The 24,767-nt window shown below is 47.8% G+C and overlaps 1 protein-coding gene across 1 annotated transcript in view; it reads left to right on the forward strand.

Annotated features, from left to right (window-relative positions):
• TBC1D22B (TBC1 domain family member 22B) overlaps positions 1-24,767 on the forward strand; it is a 75,321-nt gene that overhangs the window by 45,388 nt on the left and 5,166 nt on the right. The window contains exons 9-12 of the mRNA XM_003128372.4: positions 9,990-10,096; positions 10,530-10,605; positions 12,778-12,905; positions 13,132-13,227. Of these exons, the coding sequence (XP_003128420.3) occupies positions 9,990-10,096; positions 10,530-10,605; positions 12,778-12,905; positions 13,132-13,227 (407 nt within the window). The remainder of the gene's footprint in view (positions 1-9,989; positions 10,097-10,529; positions 10,606-12,777; positions 12,906-13,131; positions 13,228-24,767) is intronic.

The raw sequence follows: 24,767 nt of genomic DNA on the forward strand, positions 1-24,767 counted from the left end.
GTGTCTGGGTCCAGAGGTGACAGTGCTGGAGGGTCACCCCTGGGGAGATGGTCTCTGGACTGTGACTCCTGAGGCTGTGGAATTACCTCTAGATTCTCATCTCCAAAACCTTTTGACTTAGATGACATTATTGATCTAGCAGGGAGTGTATTAAGGTGAAATGTAATTGAAAGTCTGTGGTCATCACCAAAATAAGCTGCCTAACAGCAACTATTAAGTGATGTGAATGAGGAGGTCGTATAGAAGCGTGGGGCTCATGATTGTCCTATTTTCAAAGGAAGAGTGGTGCCTGGTGATTTCTTTCAGTACAAATGAAACACTGTCAGGTGGCTCCCCCTCTTCTCCTCGGCATGAAGCAGTAGAGCAGGATTTTCATTTCTGGTTTTACTTAGAAGCATGCGAGCAGTGGAACTCCCAGAAGGGAAAGCCTCCCCACACCTCTGACTTGTGTTCCCTGTGTGACATTTCCACTTGGATGTGTCCTAGATGATCAGTTAGGATTAGCTGGGCTGCATTGATGGAGAACCTCAAATATCTCTGCCTTAAGCAAGAGAGAAAAGCTTATTTCTCTCACCTTAAACGTCAGGAGGTAGGAGTTCGCATTGTGGCTCAGCAGTTAGCGAACCCAACTAGCATCCATGAGGACACGGGTTCAATCCCTGGCCTTGCTCAGTGGGTTAAGGAGCAGCGTTGCCATGAGCTATGGTGCAGGTCGCAGATGCCCCTCCGATTTGGCATTGCTGTGGCTGTGGCGTAGGCTGGTGGCCACCAAGGAGGAAGGGGTGGCAGTTACTTAGGGACAACAGCAGGCTTTGGTTTCCGTAGGCTCCTCAGACTCAGTGTTTGACCAATGCCTCTCCTCCCCAGACCCAGCCACTCTTTTCTCTCAGTTGCCAGCATTTCCTGCCACTAACGTCAGAAATGGTGACTTACTATTTTTTTTTCTCATTCTTCCATATCTAATCAGTTACAAAGCTCTGATGATTTCCTGTCCTGAATTTTTCTTGAATCTACTTCCCTCTCCATTCTTCCTACGACTACTTTAGCATAGACCCAGATTGCTGAGATGGCCAGGTGTGTTTCCACACCTCTGGTGTTTCTCCTCTTTAAACCTACCTTCCACACCATTTAAACACAGATGTACCTGTACAGCTCCTCTCTTAAAACTCTTCGCTAGTGTCCCAGCACCTGCAGGTTAAAATGTCCAGATTCTCAAGCTTGTTGTGCTCTACTTTCTGCCTCACCTCTCAAACTCACAAATCCCAAATTGCCATTTTTAATCTAAAGCCTCATCCTGTACCACTTCTTCACCCCCTGGGCTAATCCTTGTGCATCCCGTAAGACTCCCCTTCCTCTGGAAGCCTGCCCTGAGACGTCTTCCCGGTGCCTGCCACCCCCCTGGTACTCTTTTCATAACCCTGTGCGTTTCCCTTGGCAGGATCTTACCACACCACTTCCCGTGTGAGTTTCCCTCCCCTACCCTCTGTCACCAGACCGTATGGTTCTTTGAGGCCAGAAACTATTTTAAACATCTTTATACTCCCAGTGCTTTCATCTTGGTGTCCACAATGGGCATTCTATACATGTTTAGATGAGTGAGAGAATGAAAACTTCGTAACTTTTTAAGATATGTAGGAAGTAATGGAGCGTTGCTGGGCTTGGCCACTGGAGGGCAGTGAATTACAGTCTTCTGATACTTGCCCACTTAGCCAGAAGTTCTCTCTCTCCTAAGGGATGGAGATGAAGTACTATCACTCATTCAGCAGATATTTATTGAGAATTACACCGTGCCAGGCACTGCTCTAGGCCCTGCAGATACGACCGTAAACAAAGCAGACAAAAATCCCTGCCTTTTACTTCTAGGTACTTATTCAAGGAAAATGAAAGTCCTAAAAGACTGTACGGGAATATTCATAGCAACTCTGTTCACATAGACAAAAACCGGAACAACCCAAATATCTGTCAATAGGAGAATGGATAGTCATACAATGAAATAGTACCCAGCAATAAAAAAGAATGAGCTACTGAGAAAAGCAATAACATGGAATGACCTGTTGGCAAGAGTAGGAGCTGGAGCAGGTTTTTTTTTTTTTTTTTTGTCTTTTTTCTATTTCTTTGGGCCACTCCCGCGGCATATGGAGGTTCCCAGGCTAGAGGTCAAATCGGAGCTGTAGTCACCAGCCTACGCCAGAGCCACAGCAACGCAGGATTCGAGCCACGTCTGCAACCTACACCACAGCTCATGGCAACGCCGGATCATTAACCCACTGAGCAAGGGCAGGGACCGAACCCGCAACCTCATGGTTCCTAGTCGGATTCGTTAACCACTGCGCCACGACGGGAACTCCTGGAGCAGGTTTTGAACAGAGTGAGCCGGGATCTCACTGAGAAGACTGTGTCTGAACAAAGACCTGAAGGAGGTGAGGGAGCGAGCCCGCCCAGCTGATTTTTGCCGGTTAACACTCAGGTTTTCAGAAGAAAGGAGTTGTTGTCAGTAACTCCCCACATGCCGCATACCGTGGACCCTGTCACCAGGTCTTGCTCCTGGGCTGTTGTGAGGCTCTCAGATCTGACTCCACACTTGACAGCCCCCCTGCCGATGCTCTTCCTCCCTGTCTGGCAAGGGGTGGAGGCCAAAGATGAAAGCGGACAGACGTCCATAGTCTCTCCTTCTCTTAAGAGGACATTCCTTTTTTCCTTTTACTTATTTATTTTTTTCCCTTTTTGGCCACCCCACGGTATATGGAGTTCCTGGGCCAGGGATCAGATCGGAGCCGCAGCTGTGGCGATGCCAGATCCCCAACCCACTGTGCTGGGCTGGGCCGGGGATTGAACCTGCATCCCAGTGCTCCCAAGATGCCATCAGTCCGTGGCGTCACAGCAGGAGCTCCCTCTTTTCCTTTTAAAATATAAACTTTGTACTGAGGTACAACATAAAGTTTAAGAAGTATGTATATGCGCACAGCCCAGTAATGTCCCCTGAGCAGTGAGCACCCATATGGAACATTCCCAGCGTTGCAGAAGTCCCCTTTCGTTCCCTTCTAGGCCTTCCCCTCAGTCCCACAAGGGTAGCTGTCTTACTGACTTCTGACGCCTCGACCGGTTTTGCCTATCGCTAAGCTGTATGTACGTTGAATTGTATTATAAGGGACATCCCACTTTCCATTGTAATGTTGTTGGTTTGGAGGGACCTGCGGAGTGGGGCTGATGCTGGATTGTAGCGCTTACCCTGTTTGGGACTCTACCCCTTTCCTCAAGACGCCTCCTGGCCCTGTCTTCATAGCTGGAGCAGCCTCTTGTGTGATGGACGGCCGAGGAATATTTAAGGCTCGTTCCAGCAACAGTCATAATGTGGGGACGCCCAGTCAGAGTGCTGAACTGAGTCACTTTCAGCTGCCAGTTGAGAGCAGTGTGTGTATTGGGGAGGATGTCCAGTGTTGGGATTCCTGTCATGAAGGAGGGAAGTTCTCCAAGGAACGGTTGTGGCTTGTCACCTCTGGGACTCTAAGACCTGGGCAGTGAGGTAGCACTTGCATGTCACTCACCCTTTCTCAGCTGACCCAGGAGTGAGTGAGAAATGGTAACAGAGGAGAAATTGAGGTGCCAACCTACCCAAGATGTTTGAGCCTCTGTGAGGAGCCCCTGGGCAGCTGATGTTGGCTGTCCCCAGAGTCTGTTCACATATACAGCATCTGGGTGACATGCTGCCTGTCTCTGTGGCGGTCTTTGGGCAGATCCTAGAAGGTGAAGTGTGTGCTGGACCCAGCCCTTGCCTTGCCCCCATAACCTGAATCTTCATGTAGTCCGGGGTCCTATAGCCAGCACAAGAGGCTGAGTTAACCAGCAGCCACTAATGTTTGTTAAATAGCATACAGGAACCTCAGGAAAGTACAGACAATTTGGTGGTTTGGTGGTTTTTAAATTTTATTTTATTTTATTCTTTTTTAAATTTTTTTGGCTGCAACCTCGGCTTGCAGAAGTCCTCTGACCGGGGATGGAACATGAGCCACGACAGTGACAATGCCCAGTCCTTAACCATTAGGACACCAGGGAACTCCCTAAAATAATTTTAGCCAGGCTACCCCCCAGTGAGGAATGGACAGCCAGCAATCATTCAGAGTTAACATTTACCTCTTAGTCACTATCCTGACAGACAGGAGGGGCTCCGTGGTCAGCTGCTTCTCTGTATCTTTGAAACAGCACATCTCCTCTCACAGGGTCTGGAACGTGGTCCTCATGAAACAGAACCACCTCGCTCTGGGTCTCTGCTCTATAGGAACCCTGGACATCGTCTCCCCTCTGACCTCCCTGAAGAGGCCAGCTCTCCTCACTGTCCTTTCTTGGTCAGGTGGTTTGACTTTTCGGGTTTAGCCGAGGGGCCCCTCCACCTTGTCCATGCTCGGCTGTTGTGGCCTTGTCCTGGCTGCTGCCATCAAATACTTGCCTGAAAATGCCAGAGGAATAACACCCAAGGATAAGTTTCTGTAGCACTTGAAACACTTAAAAATTATTACATACAGGTGATCAGATGATTTCCCTGATACTTCCCTTAAAACTGTGTTTTTCTGGATGAAATATTTTTGTTGTTTTGTTTTTTAGATGTTTTGTGTGTTTGTTTTTGGCCACACCCATGGCATGCAGAAGTTCCTAGGCCGGGGATCAAACCCATGCCAAATCCTTAACTGCTAAGCTACTGGGGAACTTCCTGGATAAGATAGTTCTTGTTTTATGAGGTTCTTTTTTTTGTTTGTTTTTTGTCTTTTTAGGGCCTCACCCACGGCATATGGAGGCTCCCAGGCTAGGAGTCTAATCAGAGCTGTTGCTGCTGGCCTACATCAGAGCCACAGCAATGCCACATCTGAGCCATGTCTGGGACCTACACCACAGCTCATGGCAATGCCGGATTCCCAACCCACTGAGCGAGGCCAGGGATTGAACCCAAAACTTCATGGTTCCTAGTGGGAGTTGTTTCTGCTGTGCCAAGATGGCAACTCCTTATGAGGTTCTTTAGATATGTGGCTGAAAAAGATTTATATTTTTCTTTTTCTAAATTGGTTTACTTTTATGATCAGAAGATATTATATAAGGTATTTTTATGAGTCCAGTTTAAAAAAAAAAAAGATGGGAATTGGGTAAGCCAGAGGCCTTGGGAAATAGAGGCTGTTTTAAGTCTGATGCCTTGAATCCTCTTGTGCCTGCCTGTTGGGCTGATTAATTCTGACCCAAGAGATCCCCAGATCTGGAAATTGCCCTTCGATCACAGGTGGTTCCTGAGAAATGCCTAGAGCAGCAAATGGACAGGTTACTCCAGCCAGTTTAAGCAAAACCAGCCCTTCCCTCCCAAGCCGTTGGGGAGTTTTTGAGATCTGGATTTCTCTGAAAAGTAGACTCTAGACTGGGGCCACCACTCAGGTACATTTTATCAGCTAATAATGCCGAGCTTGACAGCATGTTCTTGTCAAGCCCAGGGTGGGCAATTTGATTTTTATAAAGAGCTTTTGGGTTTCCTCTTTGTGGATGCTTTGCCTCTTAAAACAGCCATAAAATACCCTTAAAATCTCATTCCCTCCCATCTGAGCCCTGGCTGCGGAATGCTCCATAATGACAACCAGAGACTCTGCCCTCGTTCGAGGCCGCGTGGCTGGCACAGTTTCCCGTTCCAGCTTCAATTATATGTTGAATTTTCTCAAGTGGGACGTTTAATGATCCTTCTGAACAGACTGTTTATGCTAAATGAAGCCCTTCAGAGAGCATTTGGGCCTCCCTTTTTCTGCTGCTTTTTGCTGGTGCACTCAGCTCACAGTTTTTGACTGAATGTGTGAATTTTATCCTCCCAGCAGGCAGAACACTAGAATTAAACTCTCCTCCCACTCCCTGAAGTGCTGGTGAGCTCTCCCTCTGCCTTCGAAAAGCAAAGAGCTAGCGGCCAGGCCAGGCACAAGGACAGGATGTGGGGAAGTAAGAGCCCCCACCTCAAATCGGAGCTGCAGCTGCCGGCCCACACCATAGCCACAGCAATGCCAGATCCGAGCCATGTCTGCAACCTACACCACAGCTCACAGCAATGCTGGATGCTTAATCCACTGAACAAGACCAGGGATCAAACCCTGGATACTAGTTGGGTTGGCAACCGTTGAGCCACAATGGGAACGCCCGACTTTTTTTTTTTTTTTTTTTGCTTTTTTAGAGCTGCACTTGGAGCATAAGGAGGTTCCCAGGCTAGAGGTTGAATCCGAGCTACAGCTGCTGGCCTATACCACAGCCACACCAACGCAGGATCCGAGCTGCGTCTGGGACCTACACCACAGCTCATGGCAACGCTGGATCCTTAACCCACTGAGCAAGGCCAGGGATTGAACCTGAAACCTCATGGATCCTAGTCAGGTTCATTTCCACTGCATCACTACAAGAACTCCCCAACTTTTATTTTTAAGATATGTTTGTAGGAGTTCCCATTGTATTTCCCGACTAGTATCCATGAGGATGCTGGTTTTTTCCCTTGGCCTTGCTCAGTGGGTAAGGGATCTGGTGTTGCCTTGAGCTGTGGTGTAGGTCATAGATGCGGCTTGGATCCTGCATTGCTGTGGCTGTGGTGTAGGCCGGCAGCTGCAGCTCCGATTTGACCCCCAGCCTGGGAACTTCATATGCTGCAGATGCAGCCATTTAAAAAAAGAAGTATGTTTTATGTTTGGAATTAAGTTGGGTTTGACTACAAATAACAAAGATCTAACATGACAGCACCCTACAGAAGGTAAAAGTTTACTTGTTCCTCATTTAATAACAGTAATATTAGCTAAGATATACATAATTCTCATTTTATGCCAGGCATTGTTAGCACTTTCCATGTACTAACTTGTTTGATCCTTATAATGTCCACCGACCCTGGCAGGATATCATCACCTTACCAGGTGAGGTTTTGAGGCTCAGAGGGTGAAGCCGTTTGCCAAAAGCCACATAGCTCGAGAGTGACAGAGTCAGGTTTTAAGCTGTGAGGTCTGGCTCCAGAGTCTGTGCTCTTATCCCCATGCTATTCTGTCTGACAGCAAAGGGCTCATGTGGCAGCTGCGCTCCCCCTTCTGCTCAGGGACCCAGGCTCTTTGTCCCTTGTATGGGTTCCTTAGGCCATTGTTTGCAGTAGTGGGAGTTGCACCTGGGTGTCCATCCTTGGGGGACGGATGTGTAAAGGGGTGGTGGCTTCTGCAGGGCGGGAACTAGTGGTATATACAGCAATGTAAAAGGGTCTTAGCAGGAGTTCCCGTCGTGGCTCAGTGGTTAACGAATCCAACTAGGAACCATGAGGTTGCAGGTTCGATCCCTGCCTTGCTCAGTGGGTTAACGATCCGGCGTTGCCTGTGAGCTGTGGTGTAGGTTGCTGACTCGGCTCAGATTCCATGTTGCTGTGGCTCTGGTGTAGGCCAGTGGCTACAGCTCCAATTCGACCCCTAGCCTGGGAACCTCCATATGCCACGGGAGCGGCCCAAGAAATGGCAAAAAGACAAAAAAAAAAAAAAAAAGAAGGGTCTTAGCACTGAAACATGAAGCAAAAAGTAAAGGAAGATTCTGAGCTGGGTCTTAGAGCCCAGTATCATTTAATTAAATTACTAATACATATGGCTACCGCCCTCCCTCACCCCCCCCCCCCGCAAAAAAAAACCCCACTATGTAATGAGTGTTAGGGAAAAAAAGTATTTCTTTTTTTTTTTTTTAGGGCCGCATCCACAGCATATGGAGGTTCACAGGCTAGGGGTCCAGTTGGAGCTCTCATCCCAGGCCTACACCACAGCCACAGCAACACAGGATCCGAGCCACGTCTGCAACCTACACCACAGCTCACAGGCAACGCCGAATCCTTAACTCTCTGAGTAAGGCCAGGGATCGAACCCAAGTCTTCATGGATGCTAGTCGGGTTCGTTACCCCTGAGCCACAACGGGAACTCCAAGATAGTATTTCTTGGGAGGATTTTTTGTTTGGGTTTCTCAAATGGACCGTTACATATTATCCAAAGTCTTCCATTTCTGCAGGCTTAGTATTATATTATAGAATCTTTTTGTGTGTGTGGTGGTGGTAAAAGGAAGATGTAGTCGATTGCAGCCCCCTTTTTTTCTAAAATAATGTGCATTTTTTCTTGGCTATAAAAATTATGCTTATTGTAGAAATTTTGAGTAGTAAGTCTTAAAGAAAATAAAAATTCGTATCCCTGCCACCTGGGGAATAAGCACTGTAAACCTTTGTGATGTATTTTGTCTTTCCTCTGTGCTTATATAAACACATAAATACTGTATGTACACTAGTTGAGAATATACCATAAATAATTTTGTACCTTACTCTTTTCCTTTTACACTGACGTGCTTTCCCATGTCCTTACGAATTCCTAATAAACTTCATCTAAAATAAATTATATTGCGCCTACTGTGAGCCAAGCACTGTTAGCACTTTACTTGTATTAACTGTGGACTTTTACATTGTTCCCAGGGTCATAGCTTTTCTGACAAAACACCCCATCCTCCCCAGAAGGATTTTTACAGCCCTTGGGTGTCTTATTAAAAAGCACTGTTTATACAGGATGAGAATCCGAGGGTTGTCCCAAGAAGGTCCAGTTGTAGGACTTAATAGAGTAATAATTCTCCTAAACGAAAGGGCTGGATTCTGAAGGCATTTTGTCCCTTGCCTGTGTCTCTGCAGCACCAGGGACTGCAGGGGACATCCTGTTTTCAAGACAGGGCTGCAAGGACATAAGCTGCCTCTGGCCCAGAACCCACATGTGACCTCTGACCGGCACGTGGGGCCTGGGGGTTGAGACGGCCTGGCCTGTCTTGTCCACTCTCTCTGGCAGAAGGAAACATCACAGGGCCTCTTCCTTCTTCAGGTGTTCTCCCCACTTGCATCTCAGACTCACTCCCGTCACTTAGTGTGGGGTTTCCATGAGAAGCCAAAAGAGGTCCCGTGGCTAAAGAAGCCGGGGAGATGCTGGATAAGCAAGGTTAAGGAGATTTGCTTAATGCAGAATTTCTAGTAACTTCTCAAATCCTTTTGTGTGCTGTGATTGTCGTGACTCTCCAGAATGAGGACATGTAGCGCGCATTTCTCACCCATATTTCCTGTGGAAGCTCTTTTTTCTTGAGTGTCCTATAGGATTGACGTCTTGCAAAACCCAGCTTAATAACTACCAACTTGGTGAAGTTCAATCCTGGAAGCTCCTGCAGGTTTGGGCTGTGGTACTTCACACACTCACTTTTTTTTTTTTTTTTTTTTTCTTTTTTTTTGGGGGGGGGCACACCTGGGGCACACGGATGTTCCCAGGCTAGGGGCCAAATTGAAGCTGCAGACGCTGGCCTACGCCACAGCAACGCGGGATCCAAGAAACATCCACGACCTACACCACAGCTCATGGCAATGTGGGATCCTTTAACCCACTGAGTAAGACCAGGGATCACACCTGCTTCCTCATGGATACTAGTCAGGTTCTTAACCCAATGAGCCACAATGGGAACTTCTCATCTTCACTTCTGAGTGGTAAGGCCATGGGTCTGCCCAAGGGGATTCCCTCTTGAAAATGAACTTTGGAGGCTACCTGATCCCAGCCGTTCTCACCAGTGTGAGTGTGCCAGACAGTTCAGTGAATTTCTGAAATCAGAGAATTTTTCCAGACCCTCTCCAGGCGGCAGGATATAGCTCATTGAACATGAGGCCTGAAGTGTTTCTCCTCAAACTAAATGAACACATGCAGTGGGAAAGAAAGATGTGTTGGACCCATCAAAACTGGTGTGAGAAATGGCCTGTTCAGTGTCCTAATGAGATCCTCAAGGGCCTTCCTGGGACACTGGGCCCACCTGACAAGGGAGGAGGAGGGCAGGCCCCGGTCTTTGGCATCACACCAGCCCAGCTCTCTCCTGGCCTCAAAGACCCTGTTGGAATACACCAGACTCCGTCCTTCTCTCTCCACGTTTCAGAGAAGACCCCTGGACTCTCTTCCCCTTTTGTTTTACAGAAGAGGACGTGGAGAATTTCGACGTGACTAATTTGTCTCAGGACATGCTGCGAAGCATTGAAGCCGACAGCTTCTGGTGCATGAGCAAGCTGCTGGACGGGATCCAGGCAAGGCACTCTGCCCTTGCGGGCCGCCCAGGGTGGGCCTTTGGGCTCCTTCTTACTCTTCTGCGCAGACAGGGCCCCGCCCCCAGCACGGCCCCTCCCCTTTGTCGCCCATGCCGCTTGACCTCTTTCTCTTGCTGTACAGCTTTCAGAAGGCAATGGTCTAGGATCCTCTGGAGCCTCAGGAAGTCTCCCCATGGCCCTGCCCTTGTCATCAGACTGTGCCTCTCCTTTCTGCTGGGCGCCGGGGCGGGCAGTTGGCCTCCATAGCACCAGTGCCGTTAGGTTTCCCCACGCTCTGCAGTCCTGTAAGATTCCTTTGTCCCCCCAAACGCTGGCACCAGCTTTGACAAAGACAGCTTGTGCTTTTACACATATTTCAGTGAACTCGACTGTTTGGTGTCCCTGTTCACCCTGAGCTCTGTGTCATTTGCAGGATAACTACACCTTTGCACAACCGGGGATCCAAAAGAAGGTCAAGGCCCTGGAAGAGCTCGTCAGCCGGATCGATGGTAGGTTGAGAGGAGGCATTCTCTAGCCATAGCCCAGTACCATCCTGACCCAAGCCAGTGATGTTTGTGGGTGGTCCCCTCGGCCCCCTTCCTGGCCGCAACCCTTTCCTCCAGTTCACTCTGTGCTCTTGGCAGCACCAGCTTCCCTCCACATTTCAGCAGGAAGGTGAGGTGAGAACTCTGCTGTTGGGTCACATTCTTTTTTCTCCTTCGTTTTTTGTCACTGAGTTCTATCAATCCTCCTTCAGCATCTCTTCTCAGATTCCCTCTTTCTTCTCGATTTCCCTGGCCACAGCCCTGGTCCGGCCATGCTTGGCTTTCATGGCTTCCTCCTAGAAGGATTTGCCCCCTCCATACCCTTTCCCTCTCACACACCCTCTTTCTAGGGCACTGTTCTGGTCATATCCCTCTTCTGCTCCAAAACTTCCTCCCGTGCTCTCCACTGCTTTCAGTATCAAGTCTGTGTGGTTGGCCTTGTCCTTCATGCTGTGATGTGACTCAGGACTCCTGGGCTTGGGACAGGGTCCTCAGGTCTGGCTGATACCCCAGCAGGACTTTCCATGGCTCCCTGTGACCTCTTGGGCAGGAAATAGGAGACGTGGCTTCTGGAAGCAGAATGAGGAGCAGGAGCCTTACAGAAAGTCCTTGGCTCTGGTGTGGGTTTCTGGAGGTTAGAACTCAAGGCAATTCTGGAAGCCCTACTGTTGACTGAAGAAGCAGCTGAGGCCCAGGGAGAGAAGTCGGAATTAAGTTCCGTGAAGATCGCCTCGCGGTCTCCTGTTAAGCGGGATCTCTAGCACCAATTAACCCCACCAATTACTCTACAACTAATAAACCCCAGTTTCTGGTTTTGGTCTCACTAAAGCATCCCCACCCACCCTCCACTCCCCCTGGAGAGATTGCATCTCTCTCTCCTTTCCGGGGTTCTCTTTCCAGGAAAACCTCCCCTGATTCCACTCACTCGTTCCATTTTCCTTTTAGGACTTAGGATTTCAGTCTTCCCAGCTTGCTTGCTTATTTACTATTTTCCCCCCATACCTTGGACATGAGATGCTTTGTTCCTCTTTGCCCTGTTGCCCTGACCCAGCAGTTAGGGCTGTGCGTGGCCCACCTCCAGCTCTCTCGCCTCCCTCCCTCGGATCCTCATCCCGTGCCTTCTAGGCTGTCTGACAGGGCAGGTTCTAGGGGGCCTGGGCTGTGGTTTTTGCCATTTGCTGGCCTGTCCTTATTTCTTCTGCCCTCATAACTACCTGATAAATAAAGGCATAGTACTTTAGGGTAGTGGTTTGTAAATATATACATCTTTATGCTTGGAATTATAGAAGTAAATCTTGCTCGTTACAAAAACTCAGACAACTCAGACAAACACAAAATAAAAAGTAAAAATCCTCCTCCTTAAATTCTAACCCCCCCCCCAAATAACCATTGTCGATAGTTACTCCTTCAAAAGTGGTATTAAGTGTGTACCACAAGCCAGGGGCTGTTGTGAGCACTCTTAGGGTCTCATTTTCTCCTCCAAACTTTCTGAGGCATGAATGATTATCCCTATTTTGTAGGTTGGGAAACGTGGCAGGGGAGTGATGGAAGAGAAAACAAGTCCCACTAAGCTGTGATGTAGAGCAGGGTTGGGTTTGTTTGTTGCTGCCTCACGGGTGGGAGTGGGAGGGAGCAGGGTCTGAATGGGGCGCATCCCTATGTCCACGGAAGAGGCCGCCCCTGAGTGGAGTCAGAGAACCTCTGTGACCGGCTGCTGGCATCCCTGCCCCCGCCATCTGTCAGGAGTGCCAAAGAGGAATCCTGGCGGTGCCAGTGGCCAAGGTGACCCCCACGTTCTTTTCCATTCTGGCTCCTTCTCTAAGTAACAAGGTCAGGCAGCCATGTGAGCTTTCTGTCTCCTGCTGTGGCTCGAGCACCCCGCAAAGGGACATCACTGGGATGTTAAAATAGCTCTGCCGCAGGCGGGGCTGGGTCAGCCACGCGCCGCTGCTGTGAGGTGGGGAGTCAGACACGAAGGATAGTCAGCTGCCAGGGTGGCCCCTCTGCATCTGACCTCCCCAGTGGGGCCGGGGTGCACAGGGAGGGGTGTGTGAAAAGACATGGAAACGGCCTTTTTGGCTCGTGAGACTGATCCCTTAGGTTGCGCTCGGGGGCCAATGACACTTGCTGTTTCAGAGCAGGTACATAATCACTTCAGGAGGTACGAGGTCGAATACCTACAGTTTGCTTTCCGTTGGATGAACAACCTGCTCATGCGGGAGCTCCCCCTTCGCTGCACCATCCGCCTGTGGGACACATACCAGGTAAGAGGAGACCCCCCACCACCACCCGCCCCTCCCTCGCCAGGCCGCCCGAGCGCCCAGCCCCGTGCAACGCAGGGCTCAGAAGTTCCCCCCTTCCTTCCTTCCCCTGTGTCTGCCATAGCCTCAGGCGTGGGGCGTCTGCACCTCACGGAAGGATTGGACCCGAGGGCGTGGAGCCAGCTCTGGGTCAGGACTTGCAGACCTGACTCTGTTTTTCCCTTCCCAGTCCGAACCAGAAGGGTTCTCCCACTTTCATCTCTACGTGTGTGCAGCTTTCTTGATCAAGTGGAGGAAAGAGATCTTGGACGAGGAGGACTTTCAGGTGAGTGGCCCGGACCTCAGCCTGGGCTGCAGGGGAGCGTCAGAGTGGGAGTTACCCGGCGAGTGGGGCCCTGTAGATAGAAGTACCTGGCTGGGAAGAGGAAGGGAGAAAGGACGCTCAGAAGAGGTTGCCCTCCCAGTTGGTAGGAGCCAGTGGGGCCCAGATAGTGCTGGGCGGGTCAAGAGACCTTCGGGTCATCGCCCACAAGACATCGTAGTTGAATGTCTGCCACGTTCTGGGCGCCGTTGCCGGAGTGAGATCCACTGGAAGTAAAACACACATCTCTTCTGTAGAGCTTCCATGCTAACTGGGGAGAGACTAGAGTAAACAGAAGCATGGTAAGTCGTAAGTTAAAAAGAATAGTAGAAGGCAATACATTTTTTTGGAAAAAAAGTAGAGCAGGATAAAGGGATTATGAGGTGGTCAGGAAGGGACAGGTCACAGTTCAAATAAAGCAGAGGCTGGATAAAGGAGGTGACACTTGGGAAAGGCTGGGGGCAGGTGAGGGTATGAGACATGTGGACACCTGGGGGAAAGCGTCCAGGCAGCAGGAAGCACCCTGCAAAGGTCGTAAGGTCACCATGTGCCTGGGCTTTGTGGAACCATGATGGTGGCCAGTGTGGCCTGGAGCAGAGTGGCCCAAGGGAAGAGTGGAAGAGGTGAGGCCAGAAGAGTCACAAGGGACCCAGATCATGAAGACCTCATAGCCAGAGTAAGGACTTGGGGTTTTCTCTGTGTGGAAGGGGAGCCGTGAGACATCTTGAGCAACGGAGGGGATGGTCTGCTGGGGTTTCAGAGGATGCTCTGGCTTCTGTGTAGCCTGCAGGTGTGGGCAAGGGTGGAGGCAGGGAGGCCATCCAGGAGGCCTCCAGGTGAGGCCTGAGGCTGGAGTGGGAGGGAGGTGTGACATGTGGCCTCATCTTGGATATGTTCTGTCAGTATAGCCAGCAGCGATTCCTGAGGAATTGGGTGTGGAGGATGACCAGGGACGAGTCAGGGTGACTTCAGTTTGTGAGAAGGCTGCAGGAGGAGCAGGTTAACGGACAGAGGTCAGGAGGTCATCTTGGGGTGTGTAGTATTTTAAATGCCATTAGACGTGGCTGGGTAGAATAAATCTTGAGTCTGGATTAAAAGTGAGAAGGCTGGGCTGGACATTTAGGTTTAGGAGCCTTCAGCTTGGGGGTCCTTGAAGCCAGGGTGAGCTCCTAAGGAGCTATGAGCGGACAGAGTGAGGAGGGCCCAAGGCACCCTCCGCACAGGAGGCCACGGAAGAGAGGCGAGGAGCAAGGTGGGTACGCCGCATCCTGGAAGCCTGGGGTGGGGACGGGAATGTGTCAGTGATGTGTCAGGTGGTGGGAGGCCCAGGAGAGGGGACGGGGAGTGGGGATTGAGAGAGACGGCAGGCGCCGAGGTCTGCAGAGAGAGGCCTGGGCGTGGTTCCTGGTCATGAGGACGGCAGTGGGCTCTGTGCTTTGCTGAACTGAGGGATGGTTTGTTTGTTTTAAGGGGCGTGTATTTGTTTTAAAAGTGGGAGCGGGGGAAGCCAGAGAAGGTGGATGCTTTTCTGAGTTCTGGCTATTACCCTGGGTGTTCTCTAGAGCAGCAGCACCCTGGGCAGACCCACTCTGTAATTGGTGCTTTCAGCTGATAGATGGAAAGGCAGGAAGGACTGACTTGCCCAAGGAAGGGCTTCAGAAGAAAGGGGCAAAGGGGGTCTCTGAGTAGGCGCTAGCTGTGGGGCCGAGGCTGCGGGCAGCGGGTAGAGAGCATTGGCTTCTGCCAGCCAGCAGAGTGTGTGATACCCTGGGACAGATGAGGACAAGGGGCTGGACTGGCCATGTGCATCGTGAGCTATCACTTTAGATAACATGGTTGAGGTGGAGCATGAGGTCTAATTGGTTTTCACGAGCCAGGCACAGAGGGCCTTGTCATGTGTAATAAAAGTGCCTCCCAGATTAGCTCAGGGAGGTGAAGGTGATTCCCAGGTGGCTTTAGCAATTCACAGTGTCAGCAGAGCATAGGACAATAGTCTGTGACTTTAGGAGTCTCTTTGTGGTACACTGGGTTAAGGATCGGGCATCGTCACTGCAGTGGCCCAGGTCTGATCCCTGGCCCGGGCGCAGCCAAAAACCAAAAACAAACAAAAAATAGTCTATGACTTTAAAACTTTGCTAGACATTGAGGTATTCTTTACTGGGTAGCATCTTTGATTATCCGATGGGATTTGAGGTCTTTCTGCAGCAACCCATAGAATAACAATGGGACTCTTTTCTCCCTTCAAGCCACATATTTTAAAGTTTCGTCTCGATTCCTTTTTTTTAACTTTTTATTTTGAAATAATTTTACACTTATAAAAATGTTAATATCAACTTAATATTTACATCTTTTTTTTTTTTTTTTTTTTCTGTCTTTTTGCCATTTCTTGGGCCGCTCCTGCGGCATATGGAGGTTCCCAGGCTAGGGATCGAATTGGAGCTGTAGCTGCCGGCTTGCACCAAAGCCACAGCAACGCGAGATCCGAGCCGCATCTGCGACCTACACCACAGCTCACGGCAACTCTGGATTGTTAACCCACTGAACAAGGGCAGGGACCGAACCCGCAACCTCATGGTTCCTAGTCAGATTCATTAACCACTGCGCCACAACGGGAACTCCAATATTTACATCTTAAACACCATGCTGCAATTAACCAACCAGGAATTTTGTTGTGATATAGTGTTATTCATTTACAGTCTTTGAGTTTTACCAGTTTCTCCATTAATGTCCTTTTTCTGGACCAGGCTTCTCATCTTTGTTCTCCATGACGAAGAAAATTTTCAAAATTTTTGAAGAGGTGGTTAATTAGCTTGTAGAATGTTCCTTACTTTGGAGTTGCCTTACTCGTGGTGCAGTTGAGGGTCATCCTTTTCTTTCTTTTTTTTTTTTTTTCTTTTTTTGTCTTTTGTCTTTTTTGTTGTTGTTGCTATTTCTTGGACCGCTCCCGAGGCATATGGAGGTTCCCAGGCTAGGGGTTGAGTCGGAGCTGTAGCCACCGGCCTATGCCAGAGCCACAGCAACGCAGGATCCGAGCCGCGTCTGCAACCTACACCACAGCTCACGGCAACACCGGATCGTTAACCCACTGAGCAAGGGCAGGGACCGAACCCGCAACCTCATGGTTCCTAGTCGGATTCGTTAACCACTTAACCACTGCGCCACGACAGGAACTCCCAGGGTCATCCTTTTCAAAGTGAAGAAACCACAGAGGTGATGTGCCATCCCGGAGACCGTCTTGTCCAGTCATCACTGCTGCCCTGACTGCTTGGTGTAGGCGGGTCTACCAGGCTTCTCCACTGTACAGTTGCTTTTTAACCCTAGGTAATTAATAAGTATCTTCAGGCGTTCCCATCATGGCTCAGCGGTTAGCAAGCCCGACTAGCATCCATGAGGACACGGGTTTGATCCCTGGCCTCACTCAGTGGGTTAAGGATCTGGTGTTGCTGTGGCATAGGCCAGCAGCTGCAGTTCCAATTGGACCCCTAGACTGGGAACCTCCAAATGTCATGGGTGTGGCGCTAAAAGGCAAAAAGACAAAAGAATGAAATAAGTATTTTCTGGGGAGACACTGAAATTTCTTTGTATTTATTTATGTATTTATTGGCCGAGCTTGCAGAATGTTAAAGTTCCTGGGCCAGTGATCCAACCCAAGCCACAGCAGTGACAATGCCGAATCTTTAACCACTAGGTCATTAGGCAACTCCAACACCGTCATTATTTATTTTTTTCTGTTCACATTGTCCCAGCTTTGGCCCTTGGGTGCTCCTGTAAGTCGACTCCTTTGACTCCATTATCTTTAAAGCATTTCTTTACTTTCTGACACCACAAAATGATCCCAGCTTATCTTTTTTTTTTTGCCCCAACGTTGGAATCAACCACTTCCCCAAGGATCCCCAGTTAAGCTAGTTTTTTGCCACTAAAATATATTTAAAGGTGTCATGATGATTTTGGAAATAAGGTTGTAAGACAGCATTTGCATGAAGTTCAAAAAGAGACGAAATTAATTGAGGGTTTAGGTCAGGTCAGCGGTTGCAAAGAGAGTATCGACTGGGGAGGGATGTGAGTCTTTTGGGCACAGGAAATGTTCTCCATCTTGGTCTGGGTGGTGGTTACTTATGTAGAAAGTCATCCCGCTGTACACTTTCGATTTGTGTACCTGTATGCAAGTTATGCCACATTAAAAGTAATTTAAAGAAACGACAGGAGAGCTCTTGATAGGAGAAGAGCACGTAGTTCACTTTGTCATGAGGCCACTGATGGTGGGACGGGGAGTCCCCGCTGTCCAGTGGTTAGGACTCGGCACTCTGACCGCTTCGGCCTGGGGTCAATCCCTGGTCTGGGAACTGAGATCCCACATCAAGCCACTGCACACCACGGCCAAAAAGAAAGAATAATTTATGTTAAAGAAAAGAAAAATTTAGAACAAAGTAACCCACAGGAAGCCTGAAAACTGTTCAACTATGACATAATAGATCGAGGAAATTATTACCTCCGTTTCACAGTAAAATTAATCAGTTCTTCCAGATTTCCTTCAAACAGCCTTTTCTGTGATTTCTCTTGTTTTCATTCCTTCTCCATCATGCTCTGCTTCTCTCCTTGTTACTTGAGACAAGCAGGCCGTAGTACAGTGGTTATGAACAGAAGCCCGGGTTCACGTCCCACCCAAGCACTACTCTGTGACCTTGGGCAAGTTCCTTAACCTCTGTGCCTCCAGTTCCTCATCTGTAAAATGGAGATAATAATTTCCTAGATACATTATTTTATGTAAGTCAGAATAGCCACCTAAGTAAATGCCTGGTCACCTACAGCTTGAGAAGTCCCCTTGGGAAAAGAACAAGGGACCTCACAGAGATGTCTGGGTAGGTGCCAGGAAGCCCTCAGATGGCTCAGAAGTGATGTTGAGAAGCTCTGTACAGGGAACTCCAAGACTGATATTCAAAGTTCCTTTAAATACATAAAAAGGGCACTGAACTGGCAAGGGAGTTGGTAGGACCAGCTGATGCTCTAAACCAGAGTAGCACCTGGTGTCAGAATCCTTTGCTTTCATCTTGTAGAAGAAAACCTTGGCGAGATTTCCTGTCACCCTGAAAGTGACTTTTGTGGAGACAGGTCAGAGTTAGTCAATGAAATAGCACTAAGCCTAGGGGATGTTCCAGGCCTAAATAACAAACCGAATGTAAATAAATCCCCTGAGCCAGATGGCTTCCACCCACCACTTGTGCAGGAACTCAAGCCTAGGATTGTGGAACGTTGCCCAAACGTAGGCCCCATCTTCACAGGGATCCAGTAAATTGCCAGCTTGAGTCCTGTCCTGAAGAAGGGTTCAGAGGCAACCCTGGGAACTAGAGATCTTCCACGATGAGCAAGCTGGCAGGGGTGCAGCTCTGCAACACGTAAACAAAACAGGGGAAACTTGCTAAACCTATGAGGTGTGTGGACTCCAGGGGCCTATGAATAAGTTTGACTCTGAGAAAATTTACATACAAGGACATGTTTTTGAAAGTAATTGAAACCAAGGGAAGTGTTTTGCTACCTCGCTGATTCTCAAAACAAGAGAAATTTATTTCAAAATACTTATTTGAGGGAGTTCCTGTTGTGGCTTAGTGATAATAAACCTGACTAGTATCCACGAGGACGCAGATTCGATCCCCAGCCTCACTCAGTGGGTTAAGGACCCAGCATTGCTGTGAGCTGTGTAGGCCGGCAGCTACAGCTCCGATTTGACCCCTCTAGCCTGAGAACTTCCATATGCTGCTAGTGCAGCCCTAAAAAGACAAAAAAGAAAAAAGAAAAAAAAAAAAAAAAAAAAACGCCTTATTTGACTAGGAAAGTATTTTTACATGTCTGAGTACACTACTTTTGCAAAGAATGTTCTGGTATTGCTAGGTGATTCTGCACACAGTATAAATGTTTAATAGTATATAATGTGAACTTTTAAGTTCCTTTACTATTAATTATTACACGTGCTATGTTTTTTGTTTTTTGTTTTTTGCTTTTTAGGGCCGCTCCCATGGCCTGTGAAAGTTCCCAGGCTATGGGTCGCATCAGAGCTACAGCTGCCGGCCTACACCACAGCCACAGCAACGTGGGATCTGAGCCAAGTCTGTGATCTACACCACAGCTCACGGAAATGCCAGATCCTTAACCTCCTCAGCGAGCCAGGGATGGAACCCACAACCTTGTAGTTCCTGGTTGGATTTGTTTCTGCTGCGCCACACGGGAACTCCTACACGTGCTATGTTTGATTGTTCTTGGCCCTTATCCAAGTAGAATTAATCAGCTTTTCCAGACTTCCTTATGACTTCTCTTTTCATTTCTTCTCCATCACACCCCGCTTCTCTTCTTACTCCAGGCATGCGGTATATAGTTTAGTGGTTGTGAGCAGAAACTGTAGAACATGATTGCCTGGGTTCACATCTCAACCCAGCACTGCTCTGTGACTCCAGGCAAGTCCCTTGACCTCTGTGCCTCAGTTTCCTTGTCTGTAAAGTGGAGGTAATAATGTGTGCCTCGCAGAGTTGATGAGAGGGTTCAATGTGGTAATACAGAGTGCATGTACAGAACCTCATCTAATGAGCAATGAACACTCAATAAATGATAACTACCGTTGTGATGATCATCCTTCATGGTCCTCCTCTTCCTCGGCGATTCTTTCATCTGTGGACCTTCTTACAGCGCTGTGTGGGAGGTGCAGTTCCAGGGCATAGCCACCAGGTGGCAGAATGGTTCCTCACACCTAAGCCTCACTGCCTTGGGGGAGCAGGGAGGTAATTTGGTCAGGGGCAGAATTATTTCAAGGCTTCTGGTAGGTTTCTAGCAAGACTGAAAGAATTGAAAACTACAGGTAGATGCTGTCTTAGCAAAGACTATTCTAGAGAGATCACCCCTTCGTTGGTTGTTCTTGCTTATCAATTATGTGTTTATAACCATTATAGAAAAACTAGAAAAAAAAACAGTAAAAAAAACCAAAAAGTACCTGAAATCTTACCATGATATATCTCCAAGACGTTTGGCCATGCAAATTTATATGAATAAATACGTATTGTATGTACATAACCATTAATGGAAACATTTTATATACTTTGTAACATCTTTTTATCACTTACAAAATATAGTGGATGTTCTATAATATCAAAAAGTATAGATCCAGGAGTTCCTGGTCATGGTGTAGTGGTTAACGAATCTGACTAGGAACCATGAGGTTTTGTGTTTGATCCCTGGCCTCGCTCAGTGGGTTAAGAATCCGGCATTGCCCTGAGCTGTGGTGTAGGTCGCCACCGCAGCTCAGATCCCATGTAGCTGTGGCTCTGGCGTAATTTCTCCCATTTTTGTATTTTTTGCACATTACATGAGTACATGTTTGTGCAAAAATTGTAAAAACATTAAAATAATAAGTTGGATGCAGGGTATTCCATTTTACAGATCTGTCTTTATGTAATGAAAGGTCACTCAGTGTGACATCTAGAGGTTCCCTTCCTTGGGACCTTGCTATTAGACCTGCATCCCAAGAGTGCTTTTATTCCTTCAAGGGCCTTTTAATCCTTCTAAAGGTTACCCCAAACCTGGTTGCCTTCTATAATCACTGAAGGCGTTTGTGAAAGTTGTGGGCCGTGGGGGTCCCATCCCAGGTCTTTAGAATCCCAAACTCTAGGAATGAGGCTTAGGCCCATGTATTTCTGAGAGTTACTGTCATCGATTCAGCTCTTGCAGCCTGGTTAGAACCACTTACAGTGATGCCAAGGGGACCATCACTTGAAGCCCTCCATCTCACTGAGGCTCCAGGGCCCTGGAATCTTCTTGCTTATGTTCTGGATGAGGTTACGAGTATCATTCCTTCCACACCCCTTCCATCGATGGCAGGAGCTGGCTCTGGGTCAGTGAAATATGTCCTCAAGAAATAGAATTGCACTTTAACCTCACCCAGCAAGTGGATTGAAAGTGGCAATGAAATTCTGTGCCAACAAAAGCAATTTGTACAAAAAAGGAAAGCTTTCTAATGAATGAATAAAGCTTAAAAAAATTTTTTTTTCCCCCGGGGCTGCACCTGCAGCTAGGGGTCTAGTTGGAGCTATAGCTGCTGGCGGAGCTGTAGCTGCTGGCCTACACCACAGCGATAGCAACTCGGGATCCGAGCTGAGTCTTTGACCTACAGATTCACACAACAACGCCAGATCCTTAACCCACTGACCAAGGCCAGGGATCGAACCTGAAACGTCATGGTTCCTAGTCGATTCGTTAGCCACTGAGCCATGACAGGAATTCCAATAAAGCTTAAAATTTTAATGTTAGTGTTTTTAGGGTTTTTTGTTTGTTTGTTTTTGTTTGTTTTTTGCCTTTTCTAGGGCCACTCCCTTGGCATATGGAGGTTCCCGGGCTAGGGGTCTAATTAGAGCTGTAGCCACCGACCTATGCCAGAGCTACAGCAACTTGGGATCTGAGCCGTGTCTGCAACCTACACCACAGCTCACGGCAACACCAGATCCTTGACCCACTGAGCAAGGCCAGGGATCGAACCCGCAACCCCATGGTTCCCAGTCAGATTCGTTATCCATTGCGCCACCAGGGGAACTCCTAATGTTAGTGTTAATGTGGACCCTTAGTTGTTACACTAGACTCTGAAGGAAAGTTTAAGAGTTTTTGCTGATCGTGGTGTGGATGGAGAGAAGGGCAAGTTACAAAAGCCAAGGGGCTTGAATCTAAGGTCCATGTTTAGAAGTCAGGGGATCCCTAGACATTCATGGAAAAATAATTAGTTTTATTTTCAGTGACCCCTAAGTTAGCTTGTCCTTCAATAATGAATGTAGGCAACAAAGCACAGTATTAGCAGTACCTGGCCTTGTCACTAATTGCAAGTATTTTCATATCCTTTTAAGTTGTTATAGATATCTCAAAACGTTTCTGTTAATTACTTCTTTGAAATTGTGGTGGTTAATCTGCCATTAGATATTTTTATAGAATATGTTAATAAATTGCATGTATGATAATATCACAATTTGTTTTTAAAACATTTTGAGAACTACGTTTCAACTTATCTGGTCTCCTTTGTGATACTGTGTGTTTTATGTATTTAAAACTATTGTTCCAGAGAGTTCCCAACATGGCTCAGTGGAAATGAATCTGACTAGTATACATGAGAACAATGGTTAACGAATCTGACTAGGAACGATGAGATTGCAGGTTCGATCCTTGCCCTTGCTCAGTGGGTTAAGGATCTGGCGTTGCCATGAGCTGTGGTGTAGGTCACAGACACGTCTTGGATCCCTCGTTGCTGTGGCTGTGGTGTAGGCCGGCAGCTGTAGCTCCAATTGAACCCCTAGCCTGGGAACCTCCATATGCCATGAGTGCAGCCCTAAAAAGCAAAAAAAAAAAAAAAAAAAAAAAAAAACTATTATTCCAAGAAGGCATCCGTAGACTTCATCAGACAGCCAAAGAGCCTGAGGTACAGACAGGTTAAGACCTGGGTAACAGAGAGTCTGCCAAACCTAGAGCAGAAGTTGACTCCCTGGGGAGGATGCTGCTCAGTGGGTTAAGGATCCAGCGTTGCCGTGAGCCATGGAGTAGGTCGCAGATGTGGCTCAGATTCCGCGTTGCTGTGACATAGGCCAGCGGCTACGGCTCTGATTCAACCCCTAGCCAGTGGCCCTGAAAAGACAAATGACCAAAAAAGAAAGAAAGAAACTGAGGTGGGTGTAGGACTGAGACCAAGACAGAACCCAAGGAGACTTGGTACTGTGAGAAATGAGTGCTCCAGAGATGTTCAGAGCACCCAAGAGCGGGGGTTTTTTGGCCACCCCGTGGCATGTAGAGTGTCCGGGCCAGGGATCAAATCTGAGCAGCAGTTGCACCATCGCCCAGTCCTTTAACCCACAGTGCTGGGCCAAGGATGGAACCTGTGTCCTGGTGCTGCAGCCAATCCCATTGCACCACAGCAGGAACTCCAAAAGCAGGATTTTTAAAAACAGTGTTAGCATCTGAATGTTTGTTGACTGGCTGAGTGAGGGGTCTAGTTGAGTGCATTTCAGTAACAGTGATGTGATGGGAGGGGTGTTTACCTGGAGAGTGTGGGAAGGAGGGAACTGGAGGCCTGCATCCCTGGGTGGGGAGCGTATGGGTGTGTAGAGAAACACGCTGCCTGGTCGCTTTCTCTTTGTGCTCTTCCCGTGGGTTCACCACCATTTTGCCTTAGGGCTTCTTTTCTCAGGCTCGGACACTTTCAGGAAAGGGGTCCCAGTGGACACAGTTGCTTAATGAGAGTGTTCTGTGCAGGTAGAGAGCCAAGGAAATGAGCGTCTTTCTGGAATGCAGTTTCTAGACGAGCCTTATTACTACCTTTCCAATCAATGTTCATGCCCTTTGACACGGTAATTTCATTCCTAGGAATTTAACCCAAGGAAATAATCTAAAATATGGCTTTATGCACAGTGATGTTCATTCTGATTTCATTATCGTGAAAAACCAGAAATGATTAAATGCTCAAAGAGGAAGATGTAGAGTAAATTGTGGTACATCTGCATCATGGAAAAATTTTTGGCCATTGAAAATGTCTACAAGGAGTTTGTAATATTAGAGGAAATGCTTATGATAAATGCTGTAACAAATTCAAAATTATTTAGAGAACACCTTTCAGCCACGTAAAATGTGCTGGAAAAGGACTGAAAGTGATACCGAAAGATGATGCCGGAATCTGGGTTCTTGTTCACAGTGGTCGAAGAATGAACTCCGCGAACACACAGGCAGCAAGCAATCAGATAGCTCCCAGGGTTACTGGGAGTGGGGAGAAGAGCCCCCCCCCCCTCTATTGTCCTATAGGGGTTTTTATTCCTTAAAGTTGGTGGTGGGGGGGTACTGACGTGAGGTCCAGAGAGATGTAGTCTTCTCCCCATACGTTCCTAGGGTGGAAATGTCCTATTAGTCCCTTAGTTTCTTTGTCCTTTTCTTCCCGTAAACTGAGTCACAGGGCATTAGGGATTAATGTCCCTCTGGACGTAGGTACACTTCCTAAACTAAACAAGGCCTGTGGGGATGTTACCCCCTGGAGCCCTTCAGCCACAAACGTAATCAATGGCCATATCAAAGAATGCATCGAAGCCCAAGACCTGAGTTAATATTCTGCCTCAAAAGGATACATGCCAAAATGTTTAAAAGTGGCTTCCTCTTGATTATGAAATTAAGGATAATTTACATTTTGCTTTTTTACTTTTTACAAAGTACACAAAACTTCCACAAACTGTTTATTACTCATGAAAAAAAAAAAGGTTCTGTCCCACAAGTAATATACAAAGGCTTTATTATAATAATTAAAGAAGAGGCTCAAAAGATACAGAAATATGAGAAAAAGTGAAAGTCTCCCATCCCTAAAGTTACCCACTGTTAGCAGTTTTACCACCTAACTTTCTAAAATGTTTATGTCCATATGTGCATATACAAATGCATAGTTGTTTTTTCTTTTACCTAAGTGGGATCGTACTGTGGTTATTTTTCTGCCATTTGCTTCCCACCCCCGC

This window comes from Sus scrofa, chromosome 7 (assembly GCF_000003025.6).
Source record: "Sus scrofa isolate TJ Tabasco breed Duroc chromosome 7, Sscrofa11.1, whole genome shotgun sequence".
NCBI lineage: Eukaryota > Metazoa > Chordata > Mammalia > Artiodactyla > Suidae > Sus > Sus scrofa.